The sequence below is a fragment of the Nymphalis io genome, chromosome 7 (assembly GCF_905147045.1).
Source record: "Nymphalis io chromosome 7, ilAglIoxx1.1, whole genome shotgun sequence".
Lineage (NCBI taxonomy): Eukaryota > Metazoa > Arthropoda > Insecta > Lepidoptera > Nymphalidae > Nymphalis > Nymphalis io.
The window spans coordinates 3,287,105-3,310,623 of record NC_065894.1 but is presented as its reverse complement, the minus strand read 5'-3'; the positions used below and the strand labels follow the sequence as shown (position 1 = coordinate 3,310,623).

Below are 23,519 nucleotides of genomic sequence, written 5' to 3'. Positions count from 1 at the left end.
ATTACTTGTTTTGTCATGCAAATAGTAGTATGAAAATAGTATTTATGAAAATACGTTTATAATGCAAATACTTACTTATTATAAACCCTGTGATAAATTAATTCATAATAATATATATTTAATAATAATTAACAAGAAAAGTGCCTTGCGTTTTGTTTATGCAAAAATGCCAATAGACTTAAGGAAAATACGTTTTTAATAATGCAATTACTTTAAAAAATTACTAATAAATCGTTTTGTAAGTTGTCTAGGAAATGTAAACATTTAAAGTTACTTATTGTTTCTATCATCCTAGTTTACACTTCTATAAAAAATAACCTGGGATCTAATTTACATCAAATGAAAGAGACAAACTATCTAAAATTTATTTATCGTTCGGAATTATAATTTATTCATTTTTTAAAATATAATTTACTAATTTAGTAGTTTAGTGCAATACCAATTTGCAATGATGAAGTTTTAAATTAAAATCCTTAGACATCGAAAAAAAGTTAATGGAATGAGTATCGTTTACATTAGGATATATATTTTATCGGTTTTGAATTAGCGTAATAAATTAATTTGAAAATAAAAATAAGTTTCTTTTTGACAATAACTATTTCCTTTAATTTCATTTTCCAGTGGTACATTCTTTATAATATTCATTAAAGGTTCATCATTTTATCGCTTCGTAATGCTTCGGCCGATTATTACAACCAGTCTCAAAACTTTTTTAGAAAAACAAAGTGTCAGAAATAAAGTAGTTAAACCCGCTTCATTCTTGAAACCGGCGGACAAATTAAAGCAATTCAATAAAGAGAATAAGGAACTCTTCGGACCCTTGTTGGAAACGAACAAGCAAAAAAAAAGTAGATTGCGAAAGGAAGGTTAGTTTAAATTTTAAGCAAATCTAATATTATGGCATTTTGCTGTACATCGTAACCTTGTGAAATTAATAATTCAACTTTCTATATTGCCTTTTAGTTGTCATTGTGGTTCTGGTTACTCTTCATGATAAATATTTTATTATTCGATTTTAGATAAAACGCAGTGCCTTATTACGTTCTAATGTTTCTAAAGTAAATATACTATAATGCGTCTTAAATCCCAGATGCATGTGAACAAATCTCGTATTTAATCATATGACACTTAGCGCCGTGTGATATACTCGTGTACATTTTTGTAGTTATAAAATTATCTGTTTTAGCTAAAAATAGATCACATCAAAACAACGAAGTGACCGCATCGAATGAAAGTACGCAAAAGTTTATCGACGTTACGAGACAAGATGCTGAAGTAAATCAGAACCTTTGTGCTAATAGAAGAAACAACAGTGTTATTAAGAGTGTAAAAAGTTTTAAACACAATATGTGGCAAAACACGAGGACTTGTTTTAATCTAGTAGGAATATTGTTTAATGGGACACCAGTCAGAGGCATAAAGACATTTGTAGTGAATAATGCCACAGGTAGTTCAGCTGCCCAGCCTGGATATGTAAGCGAAGACAAAATTCTCCAAATTAAACAACACCAGAATGACTATGCCCAACAGTTCCCATCAGTTACTTTAATATTAAACAAGACAATGACTGAAGAGTCAAAAAAATTATTAGATAAGTGGAAGAAAGAAAGGATAGAAGAAATGGGTTTGGAAGAGTTCAATAGATTTTATCAAGGTAGGTAAAAATTTTATGTATATTTGTATTATGAAGTAGATACCAATATATTTTTAATATTATATCTAGGTAAAATAACATGCTATATAATGTAACTAAGAATTTACAATGAAATGAGTACTTGCTGAAATTCATTAATAATCTGTTTATTAAGACCTGGATAAGTTTTATTTGTGTAATTGAACACTACAGTCTACTATATATTATGTCCAAGACACTTATTTTAAAGTCTCTACATTGCCTAAACTCGTATAACATCTACAATCTATTAAAAATTGTTACTGTACTGTTTAAAAATACTTAATAGGTCATTAGGCCAGTCTGTTATGAGTTTAAAAGTTGTATTAATAATATTACATAGGCAGGACATTGCACTATATATTACTTGGCGAGGAGACTCAGTCATATTGTATTTTAAACATATAATACATTGTATATGTTTTAAGTGTTCAGTTTCAGACAATGTTTGATGGTATACGTATATATACAAAGTTTTTTATCTGTGTTAATAATAGTAGGGAAACATATATGCTACTAAATTTACTTTAATTATCAAGATAAAATGCTTAACATCTTCGGGAATTTGTGTTAAGCTATAATTTATAACTTCTTATTTGTATTTATCATTATTTAAACATAAAAAAAATCTAAATTTGAATTATGTATCAAAAGTTGTAAATAGAATGAACCTGACCAGTTCCGTTTATAGGAACCTAACATTTTCAGCCAATCGAATAACAAAACTAATTATGCTTCTACCTTAATTTCTATTCTCTATTTATGCATTTTTTAATATCTCAAATATAATTCAGTGGTAGATCGTTAGATAGATGTGTACTTGTTATGTATGTTAAATGAGCTTATAATAAGGTGCTTAAATCTTGTCTTGCACAGATATACAAAAAACAAATATTATATATATAGTTAGTACATAAAGGTTACAATTCTTGTTATTCTATTTAATTTCAAAAAGAATACTAAAAATATTTAAATAATTTACTCAAACTAAAACACTTCGAACTGAAATTACATAATATATAATACTAATATATTCTGACACATTATTCACACACAACCATCTGATCCCAAACTAAGCAGAGCTTGTAATATGGAAACCAGACAACTGATATACTACATATACTATTTTTATTTTGTAAATACATACTTATATAGATAATTACACCCAGACTTGGGACAAACAGACATGTTCATGCACACAAATGTTTGTCCTAGCTGGGAATCGAACCCACAACCTTCGGCGTAAAAGGCAAGTCATCAACAAACCACGCCAACCGGCTCATCATAATAAATATATAATAATAAGCCTTACACTAAAATTTTTTGCTTAAAAATGTGACGTAACATTTGATTAATAATTTCAGATAGACAAATAAAACAAATTTTAGTTTAAATTTTTATGAATTTGACTTTAACATATCTGTTTGTAATACATTTTTTTATCACTTTGGTAGTACTATTACTCCACATAATGAGATCTAAGTGCTTAATTAGCTTATAAAATAATTTATTATATATACAACTTTATTCCATAATTACTATTTACAAGCTCTATACACACTTATATTTATACATCATGTATTGACTGTTCAAATATGGTAATGAAATAAATGAAAGAGTCATTACTAATCTATTTAACTAATATACATTAAAATCTAACACAAATAAGATAAAAAGTATCAATTAAATATCAATCAACTCTATAACAATTAAATTAAGGCGACATATTTGCTTTGTCCTTGTTAATTGTTATTGCTTCATCACAACATGATTAATTTCTTTCTATATGTTATATATTCCTTACACATAAGATCAGAAACACCATTAAATATACTAAATTATAATCAAATGGTCATTATGGTATATTATTATTTAAAACTTTGTAAGAAGTCAGTGTAAAGGTTGTGAGATTTTCAAGGAGAGTAAAACACAGCATTGCATTGAAGGTTATTACAAAAAAATAATTGGCATACCAGGTTGAACAAATCACAACACAAGTAAACGAGTGACAGGCAAAATTTCTTATATTATGACCTTGTCTTGACCATGAGTGATTTGGCTGTCGTAATTTAAAATACTACCATAGTCAAAGGAATGTTAATAGCATTCACATATGAATTGAATTGAACTATACATATATATGACCACACAATATTTATTGGCTTTGGTGTCCATGTATGAATGACTAATTCTTAAATGGGTCAATTGGATGGAGTTAAATATTCGATTGGAATTGCAGCCCATAAAATAATATAATTGCAAAATAAGCTTGTATCACGAAATAAATTGTCTAAATTAGAAATCTCTATCTTATAGTGTAAGTTGAATGTTGACAACAAGTGGGTTAGGATCTAGATGCAAAAGTATGATGTTCTAATTATTGTCAAACGCGTCGCTGTAAAACCCTGAAATATGCAGTTTGTCCTTAAATAGAACTTACGAACCATTTTGAATTTAAGAAAACTAAAATTATTCCTAAGTTAAATTAACAAAGATATACTACATGTTCAATAATATTCAAAAGTTTTGTAAAGGTCTTTAAAACTTAGAAATTTTCTCAATTTAGTTTTTACCACTAATTTAACTTTCAACATAATATAATTTAAAAGCAATATAAAACAGTTTGTGTTACTGTAATTAAAAATAGAGATATTCATTATCCTTAAATATTGTTTATTTATATTACAGCTCAATTAGCATCTGGCACAAAATTTCACAATACCCTCAAGACATACTTTACGAAACCAAGGACCCAATTACGTATAGAAAAAGATGTGGAAGGTGTCTGGTTGTCCGTCGCGGAGGTATTGAAAAGTATATCTTCACCGAAGGCGATAGAATCAAATGTAGTGCACCCAGTGTTAAAATACAGAGGAGTATTTGATGCTATTGCTGACTATGAGTAAGTGTATTTTTATAATTAATCTAATATAACAATATACCATTTAATTTGTTATGATCCCTTATTAACTTTCTATTTATTTTCTTGCCTGACACATGAAACAAAAATATCAAATTGACATAACATATTTTAAATGTTATACAATGTTAACAAACCTTGGCAGACATTTTTCTCTTTATATATTTATACCAATTGTCATGTTACCTACTTTTAACAAAGGGCATATTATAAAAACTTTGTAAATGAAAAATACATCTATGTGATCAAGACTTTCATTGTTATCATTAAAATATATTAAACTCAAACAGATATTATTAAACAGATATAGAATTTTTTTATATAATAAATATATAGTTTACAAATCAATTACTTAAAAAAGCATATAGGTAAGAGTAAATATATTGAAAAAACATATAAAATTTCTGTCATCTTCCAGAGAAAAACCAACGCTTATTGAATGGAAGAAATCAGATAAACCACGAAAATCGATATCAATGACCTACGACAATCCAGTCCAGCTGGCAGCTTACTTTGGTGCAGTGTGCAATGATCTGAATTACAAACACTTCAACGTACGAGATGCTTTACTAGTCATAGCTTACACTGATGGTTCTAAAGCAGATGTATACCATCTGTCTATGGAGAAGCTTAGAGAACATTGGGCACAATGGTTGATCAGACTGGAAGAATATATGGAGAAATATAGCAATAATTCAGAGAAGATTTTAAAGGGTGGAAAACGGTTGTTTGAGGAGGAACTTGGGAAACTCTAATACTTTAAGGTACTTTTAATTAATTGTAAATATTAATCTTTACTATGAGACATAATATAAAATATAACAATATGTGTGTAGCAGATATTATTCAATCATTTGATAAGTTTTATTCATATTAGTTGAAAAATCTCACCTTAATATAAATTTGTTAAATTGGAACTTAGACATTTTCAATTATAGACTTCTAGATTGCAGTATACCAAAGTGTCTATTGAATGGCATGCTAAATAATATTATTTTAATAAAATGAGATAAATTGATGATGATGGCTTTATATATTGTAAGTAAATATATAGAATCTATATGCCCTATGGCCTGGATACATACAGGGCTTGCCTCTGAACATTGGTACGAAACAACATGTACTTTTAAATTTTTAATTCCCTGGCTTCGCCAAGGGCTAACCAAGCCTTAATGCAGGGATGTTCAGTAGAAAATCGTATTTATGCAAAACAAAACGAAAAAAATTTGCATACATACTTGGTTTGTTTATCGTGTCTCGATAAAAATAGCCTTGACATTAGTTCTAATCAGTAAATTAACATTTTTCAGAGACAATTCATCAATCACCCTTTGGATCTTATCTACGAGATAATCGTCGAAACAATAGAAAACCTCACAATTGGAGTCTCGCTGGATTGAGAAATAATATGTGGTATGATATTACTTAGAAATGTAACAATTTATGTAAATAAATTAGCAAAAACACACAAAGCAAGTTTTGTAGTAAAAATATAAGAAGTTTCTTTATACTTTCACGTGCACTACATAAAAAGGCGAATTAATATTTGTTTGTAATGTAATTAATATATTTTGTGGTCAATAAAATAATTAATAAAATGAAATAAAAAAAATATTCCATTGCTAATGACATTTCTGGAGTGAATGCATTTATTAATTCCAGTTCTTATATGTATCATTAAATGTATGGAACATTTGTAGTTCTTATTCTGCTGGTATAAAAATATTAAGATAATATATTTTTACATTAAATTAGATGGCTAAAGAATGACAGTGAATTATTCAATGAACATTATTAAGACGATATGTTTAATATTATTTTGCCTTAGAATTTATATTTTAAAACAAACTTAAATTAAACTCGAATAAATATATTTGACAAATTCTGTGTTTCCAAAAGTTTACAATTATTCATAAAATCAAAGTTGTTACAAAACAATTGTTAAGTTTATTTTAAAGCTGTGTTTTCACTCAAATATTTTGTAAATCTTGTCTTGGCTATGCTTTGCAATTCTTTGTAAAGTCAAAATCATTACAAAAAATTGTAAAGTTTATTTTTGCAAACAATTTATGGTAATAACAGAAAGTTATTGTCAACATGTGACAACACAAAATTGCTATTTTTTTCTATTGAGGTGTTGCAGCGTATTGTTTACAAAAATATGACAATAATTTTGTCATGTGTGGCTTGAATTAAAGATCAAATGAGACTGGGATTAAGACTGGAATTGTTATCGGGTTTGTTATGTATTTGAATCTTAAAATGTCGTTAGAAGAAAAATAGAGCTCCTATAATAACAACAGCCAAACTTACAACTCGAAGCTAAAAGAGAGCTTAAAGATAAATCTACTGTTTTGTAGAAAATGTTGATCAAGGCGTGTAAAAAATAAGTTATAAGATACCAATACACATGTATATCAAGTTAAATAATATAATGAAAGGAGTTATAACACCTTAATATGCCTGTATTGCGTCTATTTATTTATAAAAATATGATAGCTTCATTAATTTACATAGCTTAAACAATAACACTGTAAGCACAGCTTTATGTTACAGATTCATAATGTAAGTAAATCGTAGCACTGTAACTATTTATGTTTAAAAAAAATATTTAATTAAATGTGCAAAGGTGTTACCTGATAGTAAATCACTATCGTCCATTAATATCAAGATTTATACGAAGCACCATTCCTGTATATATAATCTATAATTTAGCATTATGACTATGCTTAAGCAAACATGTGTGTTGGTACCTTAATAAACTAATTGGCTTAAAAAGTTATGTCTGGTTTTAGTATGGTGACAATCATTAGTATTAATTTATGTCTTTGCACATTCTATTAGTCGATTTTGTAAATTATTATTGTATAAATAATTAAATAAATTCTTTGGCAAGACCGTTGGCTTAGTTGGTAGATACGCCTTTCATGCCGAAGGTTGTGGGTTCGATTCCCACCCAAGTCATACATGTGCATGAACATGTCTGTTTCTCCTGAGTCTTGGTGTAATTATCTATATAAGTATGTATTTACAAAAGAAAAGCAGTATATGTAGTATATCAGTTGTCTGGTTTCCATAGTACAAACTCTGCTTAATTTGGGATCAGATGGCCGTGTGTGAATAATGTCCCAAGATGTTATTATTATATTATTGTTTTATTTGGATCTTTTTTACTTAGTCAAAGTTGTCTCATTTGTTATATATAACACTAGAAAATATTTCTTTTATTTTTAAGATAGTTATAAATTCAAATGAAAAAAAAACTACGACAAGTTATTTATTTTATTTTTTAATGTAGTACACTGTTATCTTATCTGTTTGAATAGAAGAAAATGCGAGCATTGTGATCGTGGTATTTATGAGAGCTTATCAAAAAACATATATAAATACCACGTCTAATTGGTTAACCTTAATCTATACAGCTTACTTGGTACATGAAGGTTATATTAATAAAATCGCAGATAATTTTTCAATACTTCTCGAATTCGTTTTTTTTTTGTTTTAAATAGAATGTGTTCTTAGTATGCCAAATAAATCTGTAATAACTAGTCAGTTTATTCTCATTGTCGCTTCTATATGTATACAAAAATATTAGTTTTCATTTAATTTTGTGAAATGTATATCAATGTTAGTAACATTTTCTTTGTTTTTACAAAGAACTTGACTTCTAGATGATTAGATTATTAAAACCTGTAAATTATATAGCCATTATCAGTATGTTATTATGTATAAACATAATATCTTTTGTTCTCGTTTATCAGAAATCGAAGCAATTTTTGTTTGAAAGTCTGTGCCATTTCTGATTCATTTTGTGATCTAATTTAATTATGTTTTTATTGTTATAAAATGTCATATATTAAAGTATGTAAATAAGTTTTTGTTTCATTTAAAATCTAAATATATTATTATTATTAATAACTTTAGAAAATACTTTACATGTCCTGTCAATAAAACAATTCTTTATAACAATTAAAAAAAGTTATAGAGTATCAATTTACCGTACTTTCTACGTCGTTTTTTGTGTGTTTGTACAAACAACAATAATATCTCTTAAACTACTGGTCCAGAATATAAATATTAGGGCAATTTCTATATACAGTTATTGTTATTTCCATTTTCTAAAAAATAAATATCGTTCTTATGATTATTAGCTGTCCCCGAAATTTCTGTAATCATTTTGGAGATCTTCCAACCTTTGGTTGTTTTTTTTACACGACTGAATTAGTAAAATAGTAAATAATTATAGATTTAAGATCTGTTTGGAAATGGTTGTTAATAATTACTGTCATGTGCCCTCAGCGTTTCAAGTATTACTTTAACCAATATTCGGATTTATCTAAACGTTTACTATACATGTATACTATACTAACAGTTGCTTGCGGCTTCGCCCGCGCTTAAGTATAAGTAAAGGATAAATGATTGCTTGGAATTTATTAGTCTGTGATTTTAATGTAAGAAGCATGTAATGTCATTCTGGTTAGAAAAAAGTATATAAAGGATTTCATAAAAATTTCGTCGTTTTTAAAAATTCAACGTAATGTACACATTTATTTTTTCTCAGAAGATTAAATATTATTCTTATTACATTAAAAAATGGCGTACTGAAAACTTTACTAAAAATTACGGGTTGTTATACAACCGTTCTTCCCTTATTTTAATCCTTTAGGGGTGGAATTTCCGTAAATTCTTCTTTAGTGGATGTTTACATCATAAAATGCATCATCCGCCAAAATTTCAAGTTCCTCGTGTGGTTTAGGCTCTGCGTTGATGAGTCAGTCAGGACAAGTCATATGTGACAAGTCATATGTATGGCCGTTCAAAGATTAGCCTAACAAACATACAGACAACGTTTTTAAAAATGTTTTTTTTTTTTTTGGTTTGGTAAATCACAAATAGCCATAACTTTAAAATCACAAGACAGACACTTCAACTTTATTTATACGTATAGATTATAGATCAATTATGTATTTTCATGATTATCGTGTTATGGTTTTTTTACGACTTCCTCTCCGAGTGAAAATTTTAGACCCTTGGTAGCTACATAATTTTCCGGGGATCACGTTGCATAGAATCAAGAAAGCAATTCGAGAAGCACAGAAGCTGTATGTACTTGTTTAAGTATGCCTGCACTTCGATTATGATATTTACAGAAAACGTAAAGGTTTTCATAATTAAAAATAATATTAGAAGGATCTCAAACAGGAGGACAAAAAATATTCCTTTAACTGCAATTTAAAAGGTTCTGTCAAAATCTGCTCGACAATGGAGCGAGGAAACCAATTCACTATTCAGATCTTTGTTTTTCCGGTACATCAGCAACAGTTGTTGAGTACCCTTTTCATATTTTCTATAGTTAATATAGAGTTATATCGACTCCATCCTCCTTCCTCTAATCTGCATATAAAATTAAATAGCTGAGATATTACTGTCGTGATTTCTTTTGAGGCTTATGATTCATCAAAAAAAAATTTTTTTATGGAATTACATAATCTCATAACCCCCAAGATTGGGGATGATCTGTTACTTCATATTTCTAATGTAAGCTTTAAAACAGCTGGCGATGACACAATTGACAGCTACATTATTAATGAATAACGAAAAGTGACAAAACTACAGCTGTTATTGTTTTTTGCTGTATGTAAATATTTGGCTTTTGTTTTTGTTAAATACTTTAAGACAATTGGTTACTAGTCCTAACTTAAAAATTATTATTTTTAGATGTACTAAAACTAAATAACTGGTTTTTATCTACATCGTTATTGTTTTACTCTTGATTAATTATTATGCGTCAGTTCAAAGTCTATTCTACAAAACAGCGAAGCAAACGAGTTTCTAAAGCAATGTTTCCTATAAACTCTAGCTATTAGATGCTATAGGTATTGTTATTATGTCATTGTTCAATACAGTAAGTGAATTAATTGTGTAAGATAAAGACAAAATATTGACTTTAAATGCAAACAATAATGTTCGTTAGTGTCTCTTATCAATGTAAATAACGCGGTATATTTTGTTATGTTAATTTGTATTCCGTGAGAATAGAGTTAACACACATTTTTAAATAATTATTCTCTTTATTGCAAATTTATAACTTATTAAGTATTCAAGCTTTTTAGTGTTTAAATTTTTAAGTTTTACTGGTGCTTATTAATTATAATATATTCATTCACTACCATTAAAGTATAATGGCCAGTATTTTTCGGCGTTCAGCTTACGAAATTGTTTATAAAAATAAATTATTATTATGTCCATCATTTCGTCAAAAATATACTGATGCTAATATACTTAAGTCTGTATATAAAGATTTTGAATTATCATGTCAAACAGTCAGAGATTTTGCTTGGAAGAACTTGGACAGATGGCCGGACAAAACTTTAACAGTAAGTTTCACCTTTGAGTTTTATACCACAAAATTATTTCAAATTCTACTGGCGGTAGTGAATTCTGTAGTTCTGCCAGGTTGAATGGCAATTTTTAGAAAGTGTATAAAGTAGTTAATGTTTTTTATAGTGACTACATTCAAAGGTGATAATTTACCATCAGGTGGATAAATATAAGTCGAATATTTAATATAAAATATATTATCAAATAATTTATATTTATGATCTGAATTCAAATATCTTCGGTATTATGTGTTGATGGAAAACATAAAAATTTCTATAAACCCTGCTATAAAAAACATATGAATGTTATTTTTTTGCTTTATTGTTTTACAGTTATAATAAAATTTTCTTTTATATAGGTGTGCGCTGTAACTGGTCACGGTTACACTTATGCTCAGACATACAAGATGACCATTTCCTTTGGTGCATCACTTCTTAATAAATTAAAATTACAGAATGATGATAAAGTAGCTGTTATTTTGCCTAATGTCCCTGAATATCCTTGCGTTGTGTTAGGTATTCTTGAGGCTGGAGGTATTGCTAGTCTAATGAATCCTGCTTATACACCACGTAGGTATTTGTTTTTTATCCTTATATTATTTATCCTTATTTCTAATATGTTTTGCTGTTATTTACTATAAATATTTATTTGTAGCTCTTAGTAGCATTATACTGCACTTATTATATTAATATTTTCGGTTTGATTAAATTATATTGTAAGATTTAAACATTAAAAGTTTTTAATTGTTTAATTCCAGATGAATTAAAGCATCAATTAAAACTAATTGAATGCAAAGCAATAGTGTCCTCTAAGCTGTCTTATCCCAACATAGTGCAAGCTCTAAAAGAAATTAAATTGAATATACCAGTCATATTAATAGACAATGAAGTACCAGAAGGTACCATAAAGTTTGCAGAGTTTGCTGAAGACTTAAATATAGATACTAATTGTTTGAAAAGAGTAAAAAGAAGTGCTAGAGATATAGCAATTTATCCATTTTCAAGTGGCACAACTGGTTTCCCTAAAGCAGTGGAACTAACACACGAAAGTGTAAACACAATGAATGAAATGATATTAGTCCCAGAAGTCATTGGTGTAGAAGAAGCTAATGGTAAGTATTTATATGATATTAAATAAATATAATATTATTTATAATTTTCTTTCAATGCCATTAAAATCAAGTTAAAATATATATATTCAAACATTCACTGCAATGTGAAATTGTATTAACTAATAAATTTCAATTATCTTGTTAGTTATTACTTGTTTAGATTATATTTAGCTAAATAGGTTGATATAATTTTCATTGTATGTATGAAACATGCATTTATAATATTAACTGTTTTGTCAAGCAAGTGAATTTGATTATTATATTTATAATAAAATAATTATCATTTTTTTAACTTTAAACAATTATTTTTTTTTAACAGCTTCTTTCCAATCTGTAACACCAGCAGTGTTGCCATTTTTCCACATCTTCGGTTTCAACGCACTGATGTTGAATTTAATGGCTAGGGGTATCAAGTTGGTGACATTGCCAACATTCAAGCCGGATCTTTTCCTTGAAACTATTGTTCGACACAAAGCGAATCATTTGTATGTCGTTCCGCCAATGAGTAAGTCAACAGAACAAATGAAAAACTATTTATTATAGCACTTTAGTTCATCTGTGTTATTCTGTAAGAACTAACTTTGTATCTTGACTTGACACTACACAGTCGTGTTCTTCTTCGTTTTGTTCTTACAGAATAATTTACTGATCTTGTCTGTTTTAGTTTTGTACCAAGTACAATTGTACCAACCAATTGTAGGTAGATACATACTGATTCCACGCCAATAGCTCGGGTCAGATTATCTATTAGGCAGTATAGGCTGCTAACTGCTGCACTGCCTAGGGTCTCCGTGTCAAATTCTCTACATTATAAGTGCGATAACATTAAGACGTCACAAACATAACTTACCGGTTCTTAAATCGCGTGATATTTTGTAAATTTTTGATAGATTATAAATAGTATATAATTCTTATAAAGCTTCCATTTTTAAAATTATGTATGTTTTAAGTTAATAGAAAAAAATATAATTATATAAGTATGTACATATATGTAGGTAAATAAAATAAGACGGGTTGATGAATTAATGTCTTTCTATTGTTACCTTGCCAGTTGTAATTTTGTACCAAATAGGTACGATATTTATAAAGTCGAACAAATATTTTAATTGTTCCATTATGTCTTGCAGTGGTATTTTTGGGAAAACATCCAGCGGTGACTCCGAAGTACCTGGAAACAATAGAAGGCATTATTTGCGGAGCAGCGCCCCTATCTAGTCACGACGCGACTGCAGTTCTCAATAAAAATGTATGTCTAATTTATATATGTATATTTCATTGGTAGGGCTTTGTGCAAGCTCGTCTGGGTAGGTACCACCCACTCATCAGATATTCTACCGCAAAACAGCAATACTTGATATTGTTGTGTTCCGGTTTGAAGGGTGAGTGAGCCAGTGTAATTACAGGCACAAGGGACATAAAATCTTAGTTCCCAAGGTTGGTGGCGCATTGGATATGTAAGCGATGGTTGACATTTCTTACAATGCCAATGTCTAAGAGCGTTGGTGACCACTTACCATCAGGTGGCCCATATGCTCGTCCGCCTTCCTTTTCTATAAAAAAAAAAAAAAAATATATTATGTGTATTTCATGGCCCTATAAAAATGTTTCGTAAGTTTTCAAGTCGCCTCGATGTAACATATAGTAACTTTGGCTCGTTGCTTATAACTCAAAAACTATTTGTTATTGTTGATCATACTAAACGGACAGACGTATATCTGACGTATGACACGTTTAAAAAGTTCCAGAAAAAAAATTAAAACTTTTTAATAAATATTCTTTTTTTAAATTGTAACAGTAAGTTACTATCTACGTAAGTAAAATAGTGGCAGAGATTTGTGCAGCCTTTATTTTTTTACCAGTAGTTGTAAATATACTAATATTTTTACGTATTTCTACGACTTTGTATATGAAAGAGTGAAAGAGAGTAACTACTGATTTTCTTGCCGGGTTTTTTTCGTTTGATATTACATCCCGAAACGGTAGTAGCTTTACGTTAAACAATTTTCTTCACATATTCATTGAAATATTACAAGATATATAAATAAATACGTGACAAAAAATATTTGACGTTACAGTACGGGCGAATAGAACGGTAATATAAGCATGTTAAATAATAGCACAGCAAAAAATACTACAAAAAAATAATAATAATAAAACAATCAAACTTAAAAAAATAAATGAATAAAAACTTCAAAACTCCAATCTAATTATTGAAATAAAATATATATATATATGTAATATTTTTAAAACAATTTTTTCAAACAACAATATAAATTTATTTATAAATGAAAAAATACATCAGTTTCCCCTTTATTCGTCCGATACGTAATCTATTTTAGGTCAATAACACTAACTATTAATATCTAATCGGAAATGCATTATAAAACGACGTCGCACCTGGAGTTTACTTTTTTTTTTTTTTTTTATATCGCCGGGAGGGCAAATGACTTTTCTTAATATGTATTTTATCATTATATTACTGTAGAACATAATATTGTTCTTAGAGATAATATGTCAGAACAAGGCAAAGTCCATATCACAGCCAAATACAATATTTAAAATACATTTGTTTTTTTAGTGCTTATATATTTTTTAAAGTCGTAAACGCTTCAACCACCCGAATTGCGATTGGGAAACAATACCGCATTGTAAAAAGGCACAGACCGGTCGTGAAGAGCCTGTCAATTTTTTCTATACAATTTGCTCCGATCTCTATTATTTGAGATGAGGGCGAGCTAATATATAAATTATTAACGCATTTATCAAAGCATTCTAATAAGTTTCGATATGATGATGATGCCCTCCGGACCGATTTCGGTCATGGCGGCCAATCTCAAAAGAGATGATCCAATTGCGCAGGACATATTATAGTGTGTACGCAAACACAGGTGCACCTCTATTCTCTCACTCTCATAATCCGATGGGACTGCAAATCCGACACGACCGGAAAGAGTTCAGGCGTAGCATCAACGGTTGTACGTGCTTTCCGCGGTACGGGAGTGTAGCCACTTAACTTTCAGCCTCCTGGAGGCTGCTACTGAGAATTTTTTTCCAAATAGTTACTATTTATCAGCATGATATAGGGTTTTAATCCAGGACCTCGGGATGCGTCCTTATATCTAGCCACTAGACCAACGAGGTAGTCAAGTTTCGATATAATATTATCGTGACGTGACGCGGCGGATATTCTTAACGCAGAATAGCCAACTGCGCAGGAAGCATTGTAGCGCTCAAGCGCGTGCGCGAACACAAGTATATATTCCTTTATTATCGGATGGGAGGGACATAGAAAAAGCCGATCCTTTTACCGAGAATAACATCTCCTTTTTTATTAATTTAGATTAAAATAACTAATATACTATTCTTTTAAATGATAATTCAATACTAAAAATAACATAAATTTATATAATTTTTCCAGAAAAATATCATCTTCAGACAAGGCTATGGACTAACCGAGACGTGTGGGGGGATATCTGTGGGTAACAAGACCGATACTAATCACTCATCTGTTGGTCATGTATTTGCGAGTGGTGAAGTGAAGATAGCGGATCTGAACACCTCGGAAGCCTTGGGGCCTGGACAGGTAATTAATCATTCAGCTCAAAAGTATATGATGATTAAAAAGCGTTAAGTTTCAAGTTGACTTTCAAGCAGGATTTATATAAATTTAATTGTATTTGATTGATATAACTTTGTATTTGAAATGTAGGAAAAGTAAACACATTCATTCCGAACCGGTGGTACTTCTAAATTTCGGTAAAATGGCGATTCGAAAGTGCTTGTAAAAGCCTACTAAATAACATATATTAATTATTATTAATTAATTGATCCATATTTTTCGTCACAGTAATAGACACAAAGATAGTATTTTCATTTGGTAAATATTAATATTTCATTTGATAATAAGATTATAAATTACATTATCAATTAAGTGTAATTATTCAAGATATATTATTAAAAAGAAATTAAGAAATGTTTGATAATGAATATACGATACGATAATTATAAATAATAATATAAAGCGTTGGATAAATAAACTAAAAATATTAAATTTAAAATATAAACCTTATTCATTTGTATGTCACAATAAGAGTCTAAATGATCATTATACTTATTTTAAAGTATATAAACATAATTAAACATATAATACAAGCATCTATAGTTTTGTATTCAACAAAATATTGCGGCTTCTTTTCCTTTATATTTTCTTTCGTGAGAACGATCGTAAACATGAAGATTATTATTTGTACATACATACATATTGGATTGTAAGCAAAAATATATGAATTGGGTGTATTGTAAAGCATAAAAGTAAAATAACTTGGATCTCATTCCAACATTTCGCTCCAATGTGGAGTGATACATATGTGGCGAGATTTTCTTACGCAGATTTTCTTAATATGCAGGTTTCCTCACGATGTTTTCCGCCACCGCCGAGCACGAGATTAAAATTATAAACACAAATTCAGTGGTACTTGCCAGCGTTTGAACCCTCAATATTTGGTTAAGGTTTCCGTATTCGAACCACTGGGTTATCTCATAACAACAGCTTCGTTGGTCTAGTGGCTTGATATAAGGCTGCAGACCCGGAGTCCTGGGTTCAATTCCCAGGTCGGGTCAATAAAAAAGTTATTGGGTTTTTCTGTCAGAAAATTCTCAGTAGCAGCCCGGAGTCTGGAAGTTGGAAGTGTGTACCCTCCCGTGCCTCGGAAAGCACGTAAAGCCGTTGGTCCTGCGCCTGAACTCTTTCCGATCGTGTCGGATTGCCGTCCCATCGGATTATGAGAGTTAGGGAATAGAGAGTGCACCTGTGTTTGCGCACACACTTGTGCACTATAATATCTCCTGCGCAGTTGGCTAATCTCTCTTGAGATTGGCCGCCGTGGCCGAAATCGGTCTGGAGGACATTTTTATTATTATCATCTCATAACATTCGGTATAGTGTGTTATTATAATCTCTTCGTATTTATCAATTCATCATTCATTATTTTTCATCATGTCATCGCTATCGACAATTTATATTTTTTTACATTTTTTTCCATAATACATGTGCCGCAAAATTCAACGAAATTCTCGAATTCAGTTCATATTATCTACCTAGAAAAAAAAATAAGGACATTTTTTTAAAGATGAAATAAAACTGTAAATAATTCACCTGTGCTATATTTTTAAATACTGTGCAACTGACTTGCATTCCAAATAAAGCCAGCATAACAGCAGTTTAAGCACTAGAAACGACTTTGTTTGGAATTTATTACTTTGAACATTGACACAACTTATCAACATACTTTTATATATATTTATTACATATATGTTACAGGAAGGCGAAATCTGGTATCGGGGTAAGAATGTTATGAGTGGATACTATAAAAACGTTGAAGCGTCTAAAGAAGTCTTGACGGAAGACGGCTGGTTCAAAACTGGTGACATTGGAAAATACGATGAGAATAAATATTTGTACGTCACTGATCGGTTGAAGGAACTTATAAAGGTAACTACAAGAAATCGTTTTCATTGACTTCCATACAGGATCAGTTTAATTGTAGGTATATAAGTTACTGGAGGTAGAGCTTTGTGCAAGCTCGTCTGGGTAGGTACCACCCACTCATCAGATATTCTACCGCCAAACAGCAGTTGGTATTGTTGTGTTCCGGTTTGGAGGGTGAGTGAGCCAGTGTAATTACAGGCACAAGGGACATAACATCTTGGTGATGTAAGCGATGCGGTGGCGCATTGGCGATGTAAGCGATGGTTAACATTTCTTACAATGTCAATGTCTATGGGCGTTGGTGACGAGCATATGGGCCACCTGATGGTAAGTACCATCAGGTGGCCCATATGCTCGTCCGCTTTCCTATTCTATAAAAGAAAAAGAAAACTATGTACTTCATTTGAGAATTGGATTAACTTCACAGTTTCTTGTCGGTTCTTCTCGATAGAAACTAAATAACGAAAACGCAAATGTCACGCAATACGAGCCTGTTTGAATAAAGAATTTTTTTTTTTTTTGTTAACTCACTTCAATCCATGTGGTGTAACAAAAAGAATAATTGAATACGGTTGTTAAAAAATCAATTTAAAAAAAATGTACAGACCCAGATCTAATGTCAACTGCTGCGCCTCGAAAAGCACATAAAGCCTTTGACCTGAAACTCTTGCAGGTCATGTCGTATCACCGAACCATCGGATTATGAGATTAAAGGAATAAAGAATGCACTTTTGTTTGCGCACACACTTGCGTATAGTAATATGTCCTGCGCAGTTCGCTGATTTCTGATGAAAATTGCTCATGTGGCGGAAATCATATGTATAAAATTATATTGTCCATAGGTTAAAGGATTTCAAGTACCACCCGCAGAACTAGAAATGGTACTCAGAACACATCCGAAGGTCCTCGACTGTGCAGTCATGGGGGTACCTGACCCAATCTCAGGGGAGGCACCGAAGGCCTTTGTTGTTACACAAGCTGGGGCAACTTTGAAGAGTGAGGAGATATTAGATTTCGTTAACAGCAAAGTGGTTTCTTTTAAGAATATAAAAGATGTTGAATTCGTTGAAGCGATACCTAAGAATCCAGCGGGTAAGATATTGAGAAAGGAATTGAAGGCGAAGTATTGTTAGTTTTCCGGTTCTGACGTAGTACGACAATTTTTCAAAATACACTCACACACACACAAATTCACGGTTTTGATTTTTTTATTATTCTCTTAATCACCAAAGATACAACAAAGTAAAGTTTAGTACTCAATAGAAATTGTAAAAATAAAAAGCTAGATTTTTTAATAAATAGCAATAAATATCATATTTTTATATTTTTAAAAATATATTTTGCAATCGAAAATAACAATAATGAATATATATAATATAATATATAAAATTTATATTCTTATATTTGTAAATAAATCTTTTTATTTTCAAAAAATAAATGAAATTGTAATAAGCAATGAGAGTAAGTAACAGCCTTTTAAAGTCCCACCACTGGGCTAAGGCCTCCTCTCCCTTTTGAGGAGAAGGTAAAGCAATGATAATTTTTTTATGAATTATGATATTATAACACTAATTTTAGTATAAACTTGACAAATTTTAGGCAAAGTTTACACAAGACGGTGTTTATCTCAAAAATATTTTTTCTAAATAATAGTTATATTAAAATATATTAAGTATACAATATGTTTAGCGGAAAAAGGGTTTTTAATTTAAAATTAACAATAATGAATATAACATACCACTACCAATATGGTTATCATAAAATTTCGTAAAAAGTAAAACTTTATGTAACTTTATGAATAGAACACGTGGATTTGAAGGAATTAGCTGAAGGTTGTGGTCCTCGAGTACAGTACAGTACAGTAACAGCATGTTAATGTCCCACTGCTGGACTAAGGCCCTATATCAATTTTGAGAAGGTTTGGAGCTTATTCCACCACGCTGCTCCAATGCGGGTTGGTAGAATACACAATAGCAGAATTTCAATGAAATTAGATACATGCAGGTTTCTTCACGATCTTTTCCTTCACCGTCAAGCACGAGATGAATTATAAACACAAATTAAGCACATGAATATTCAGTGGTGCTTGCCCAGGTTTGAACCCACGATCATCGGTTAAGATTATCATCGTTATTATACAACGTTCTAACCACTAGGCCATCTCGTCTCGTGGTCCTCGAGTATGATTCTTAATTTGTATTTACAATTCAACTCGCACTTGACGTGAAATGAAAAAAATTCTTAAGGAACATGTATGCATTGGATGGAAATTCTACCACAAGTAAATATACTAAATCGTAATGGAACTTTTTTTTTTGAAAATCACTTTTTATTAAAGTATATTATAATATTATATACTCAAGACTGAGCTCAGTAAAATATTTCTTATAGCTCTCTAAATCCTTCATACCATTATATATTATTTAGGGAACATAATACTACATTAGATATTTTCGGCTTTGTTACTAATATTTATAGCTTAGTCTATAATATACTAAAAATTATGTAATTTTTTTTTTTAATAACGGTATTGGAATCTACCATAAAGCCCAAGATCGTAATATTAAATACTACTTGAGTAGGAATGGCATATGAATACCTTTGAAAATGGATTATTAATTTCGTAATATTTTAGATTTAATTAATTTTTTATATTATATCCTTTTTTATTATACAGTTAAGCGTAACTGAGTATTTCCATATAATCAGTTGACAATTTTTATGCAACTCCTTGTAGTTTATCTGAAAATCAACAAGAATTGAACCGAAAATTCAATTTACGTTGACAACATTTATGTGATTACAGAAATTTTGTAACCAACGACAACACAAAAGTTGCTAATTAATTATTTATGGAGATGCGGTTTAATTACCAATTAATAAGTTGTCAATTTTTTTACAACTTATTATACATTATAAGCATTTATGTCAACATAATTTTAGAAATAATTATTATGGACCAATTTGTAAACAAAATGTATTGTTTACTGTAACTAATTTTTAAGAATTTTATATACTAATAAAAAAACGTATTATAATATGCAACGATTCTTTAAAAATATATTTTGATGAATTTTGTAATGTAGTTAGTATTATATTTATAGGTATATGAAAGTTTTAAAATCATGTCATCGACGATTCTTTTCTGTACAGTCTTTAAAATGACTCACTTTAACTATTGAGATCTTCTCATGTGTGAGAGTAAAAAGGATAACAAGTTTTTGTCACACAAATTATAATAGATTTTATATCTCAGTCTGACTCTGAAGCCTGAACGCTAGTTTCTGAAATGATGACCAAAGTTACTGAACGTTCATTGGTCGCTTATGTCACCGATTAAATTAAACTCATATTAGTTCACCTGACTTTAATCAGCGTTCCAGAAATTGACGTTTAATATGTTAAATACACTTGTTTTTAGTACAGTCTACCTGAGGATACAAAACATGAAAAGTAATTAAAACTAATCATAATATTAAACTATTTATAAACTAAAACTTTGTTATACGTGAAATATACATAAATATATTCTTTTGTTACATATAATAGCTTATTTGTTAATTGTTAAATTTTATAGAAATTATTATTATAAATATATTAGAACAAAGTTTTTTATTTTTTTATTAACTCATTTTGAAAAGTAATAAGTGCGCTGTATTTTTTTTAAATGTCTATTCGGTGTTCTTTGTTGCGCGAGAAATCAATAAAAATTGAATAGAAAATCCATGTGTACTTTATAGGCTTAATCAACCATCTTTTAACTGACAAATATTTTAATTCATGTAATTGTGCCTGATCGAATTTTCCCAGTCGACTTTTGAGATTTTCAAGATATACTACTTTTTTTTTATATAGAATAGGAAGGTGGACGAGCATATGGGCCACCTGATGGTAAGTGGTCACCAAACGCCCTTAGACATTGGCATTGTAAGAAATGTCAACCATCGCTTATAGCCAATGCGCCACCAACCTTGGGAACTAAGATTTTATGTCTCTTGTGCCTGTAATTACACTGGCTCACTCACCCTTCAAACCGGAACACAACAATATCAAGTATTGCTGTTTTGCGGTAGAATATCTGATGAGTGGGTGGTACCTACCCAGACGAGCTTGCACAAAGCCACCACCACAAAGTAAAACTACTAGTTATATGACAAAAACAATACGTTAGCTATATGTCTCAGAATTTATTTCAAACCATGCAATTATTAGCCGACCTCAAAACGAAGGTTCTCAATTTAACCGAATAAGCGGGCACTTAAAACTAAGAAATTCGTCATTTGTTTTCCTTAATTGAGCATTGCGCCTACAATGCCAAATATATTTAATCGAGTCATTATCAGACAAGGAAAATAACACACATTGCTGTGATCTATTTATATCTAAAATATTTTCTTTAACAGTATATATTAATTTTCTTCCAAATAATAATGTTTTTTTTTATGTAATTGCCGTGGCCGAAATCGTTTTGGAGTAATGTTCTCCACAACGATTATTATTACACTGACTCACTCGCCCTTCAAACTGTAACACAAGAATACAAAATATTGCTATTTGGCGATAGATTTTATTTTAATTTTATTAAATATTTTCCTTTAAACACGGAAAAACTTTTAAAACAATTAAAACTTGAGTAATCCAGTGGTGATTGCCTGTACTTGAACTTCGATCTTTCGTTATAGTAACAGTAACAGTAACAGCCTGTTAATGTCCCACTGCTGGGCTAAGGCCTTCTCTCCCTTTTGAGGAGAAGGTTTGGAGCTTATTCCACCACGCTGCTCTAATGCGGGTTTGTAGAATACACATGTGGCAGAATTTCAATGAAATTAGACACATGCAGGTTTCCTCACGATGTTTTCCTTCACCGTTAAGCACGAGATAAATTATAAACACAAATTAAGCACATGAAAATTCAGTGGTGCTTGCCCAGGTTTGAACCCACGATCATCGGTTAAGATTCACGCGTTCTTACCACTAGGCCATCTCGGCTTTCGTTATAGTAATCCCATCAAAAACATAAATGTGAAATGTGAGCCAGTTCAATATTATGATTTATGCCTTGTTTGTTGAGTTCAACGACAAAATTAGTAAGATCTGAATGGGTGCTAAGTTCAATGGTCAGTTCTGAAATTTATTTATAACAATATAAAATATTTTATAACAACTTAAAATATAATTTCTTTTTATAACTTGGGATAATATATTGAAGCCCAAGGTCTACAGGCAGTATAAGTAAGTGTTCCTAATAGAATCAATTAATTGAAAAGTTATAATAAAATAATAAAAATTTACTAGTTTCTGATTTATTCCTTTGTATACACCCAAATACCTATCTGGATGCCAAATTTGAACTTTCTAGGTCACCTGGAAATGGATTGAGCTTTGATCTATTGTCAGTGATAAAAATGCCGATTGGACGTTAATATCTAAATAACCGTTTGACGTGTGTTTATGAAATTTATAGCAAATATGTGTCTCGCATGTCTCAATATATGAGCTAATATTGACATGTTTATGTGAAATAGTTTTTGAGTTATGAAGGGGTCAAAAGTGGTTCGTGTACACATGGTGCTGCTCGCCAGTTCTGTCAGCTTGAACTTGGCTTGGCAAGCTAACGCGTGTCTAGATTATATGCATACGTCATCTGCTAGAACATCTCGGTAATTATATTAAGCCTAAAATGTTATCTTTCCAAAACGATAAGACAAGTAAACGCGGATTTTCACGTTTTTGCGATTAGACAATCCTTTGACGTCAAGAAATTATTTAATTTTTTTAGGCTTAGAAAATTGAAATGCGGCATATGAATAAACTTTATATTACTCTTTAAAACAAATGAAAGTTATGCAACATTATTCTCTTAATAGCATAATATGATTACATTACAAAAAAACAAAAGATTAAGCCGATGTTATGTATATATGATCTCTCTTTTCGTCTTTATTGA

General features: G+C 30.1%; 4 protein-coding genes across 14 annotated transcripts in view; 3 read left to right on the top strand and 1 right to left on the bottom strand.

Moving 5' to 3' along the window:
• The window catches only part of LOC126769612 (uncharacterized), a 553,155-nt gene that overhangs the window by 319,437 nt on the left and 210,199 nt on the right, over nucleotides 1–23,519 (bottom strand). The gene's annotated exons all lie outside the window — the stretch shown is intronic.
• LOC126769644 (uncharacterized) overlaps nucleotides 1–23,519 on the top strand; it is a 180,403-nt gene that overhangs the window by 84,740 nt on the left and 72,144 nt on the right. The window lies entirely within an intron of this gene.
• Nucleotides 590–8,438, top strand: LOC126769603 (mitochondrial genome maintenance exonuclease 1-like). The gene is made up of 5 exons (XM_050488473.1): nucleotides 590–866; nucleotides 1,187–1,654; nucleotides 4,361–4,574; nucleotides 5,011–5,356; nucleotides 5,903–8,438. The coding sequence occupies exons 1-4, from the start codon at nucleotides 674–676 to the stop codon at nucleotides 5,345–5,347; spliced, it is 1,212 nt and encodes a 403-aa protein (XP_050344430.1). The 5' UTR covers nucleotides 590–673; the 3' UTR covers nucleotides 5,348–5,356; nucleotides 5,903–8,438.
• Nucleotides 10,361–23,519, top strand: part of LOC126769404 (uncharacterized) — a 368,776-nt gene continuing 355,617 nt past the window's right edge. For 8 of the 9 annotated variants that reach the window (XR_007669364.1, XR_007669359.1, XR_007669365.1 and 5 more), the window contains exons 1-8: nucleotides 10,361–10,969; nucleotides 11,332–11,542; nucleotides 11,731–12,084; nucleotides 12,404–12,589; nucleotides 13,212–13,330; nucleotides 15,503–15,667; nucleotides 17,405–17,575; nucleotides 18,415–19,490. Coding sequence is in view for 1 of the 9 variants with exons in the window: in XM_050488164.1 (XP_050344121.1) it covers nucleotides 10,775–10,969; nucleotides 11,332–11,542; nucleotides 11,731–12,084; nucleotides 12,404–12,589; nucleotides 13,212–13,330; nucleotides 15,503–15,667; nucleotides 17,405–17,575; nucleotides 18,415–18,705 (1,692 nt within the window). In the remaining 8 variants the exon portion in view is untranslated. Of the gene's footprint in view, nucleotides 10,970–11,331; nucleotides 11,543–11,730; nucleotides 12,085–12,403; nucleotides 12,590–13,211; nucleotides 13,331–15,502; nucleotides 15,668–17,404; nucleotides 17,576–18,414; nucleotides 21,136–23,519 lie in introns of those variants that run through there. The other variant, XM_050488164.1, reaches the window with a different exon arrangement.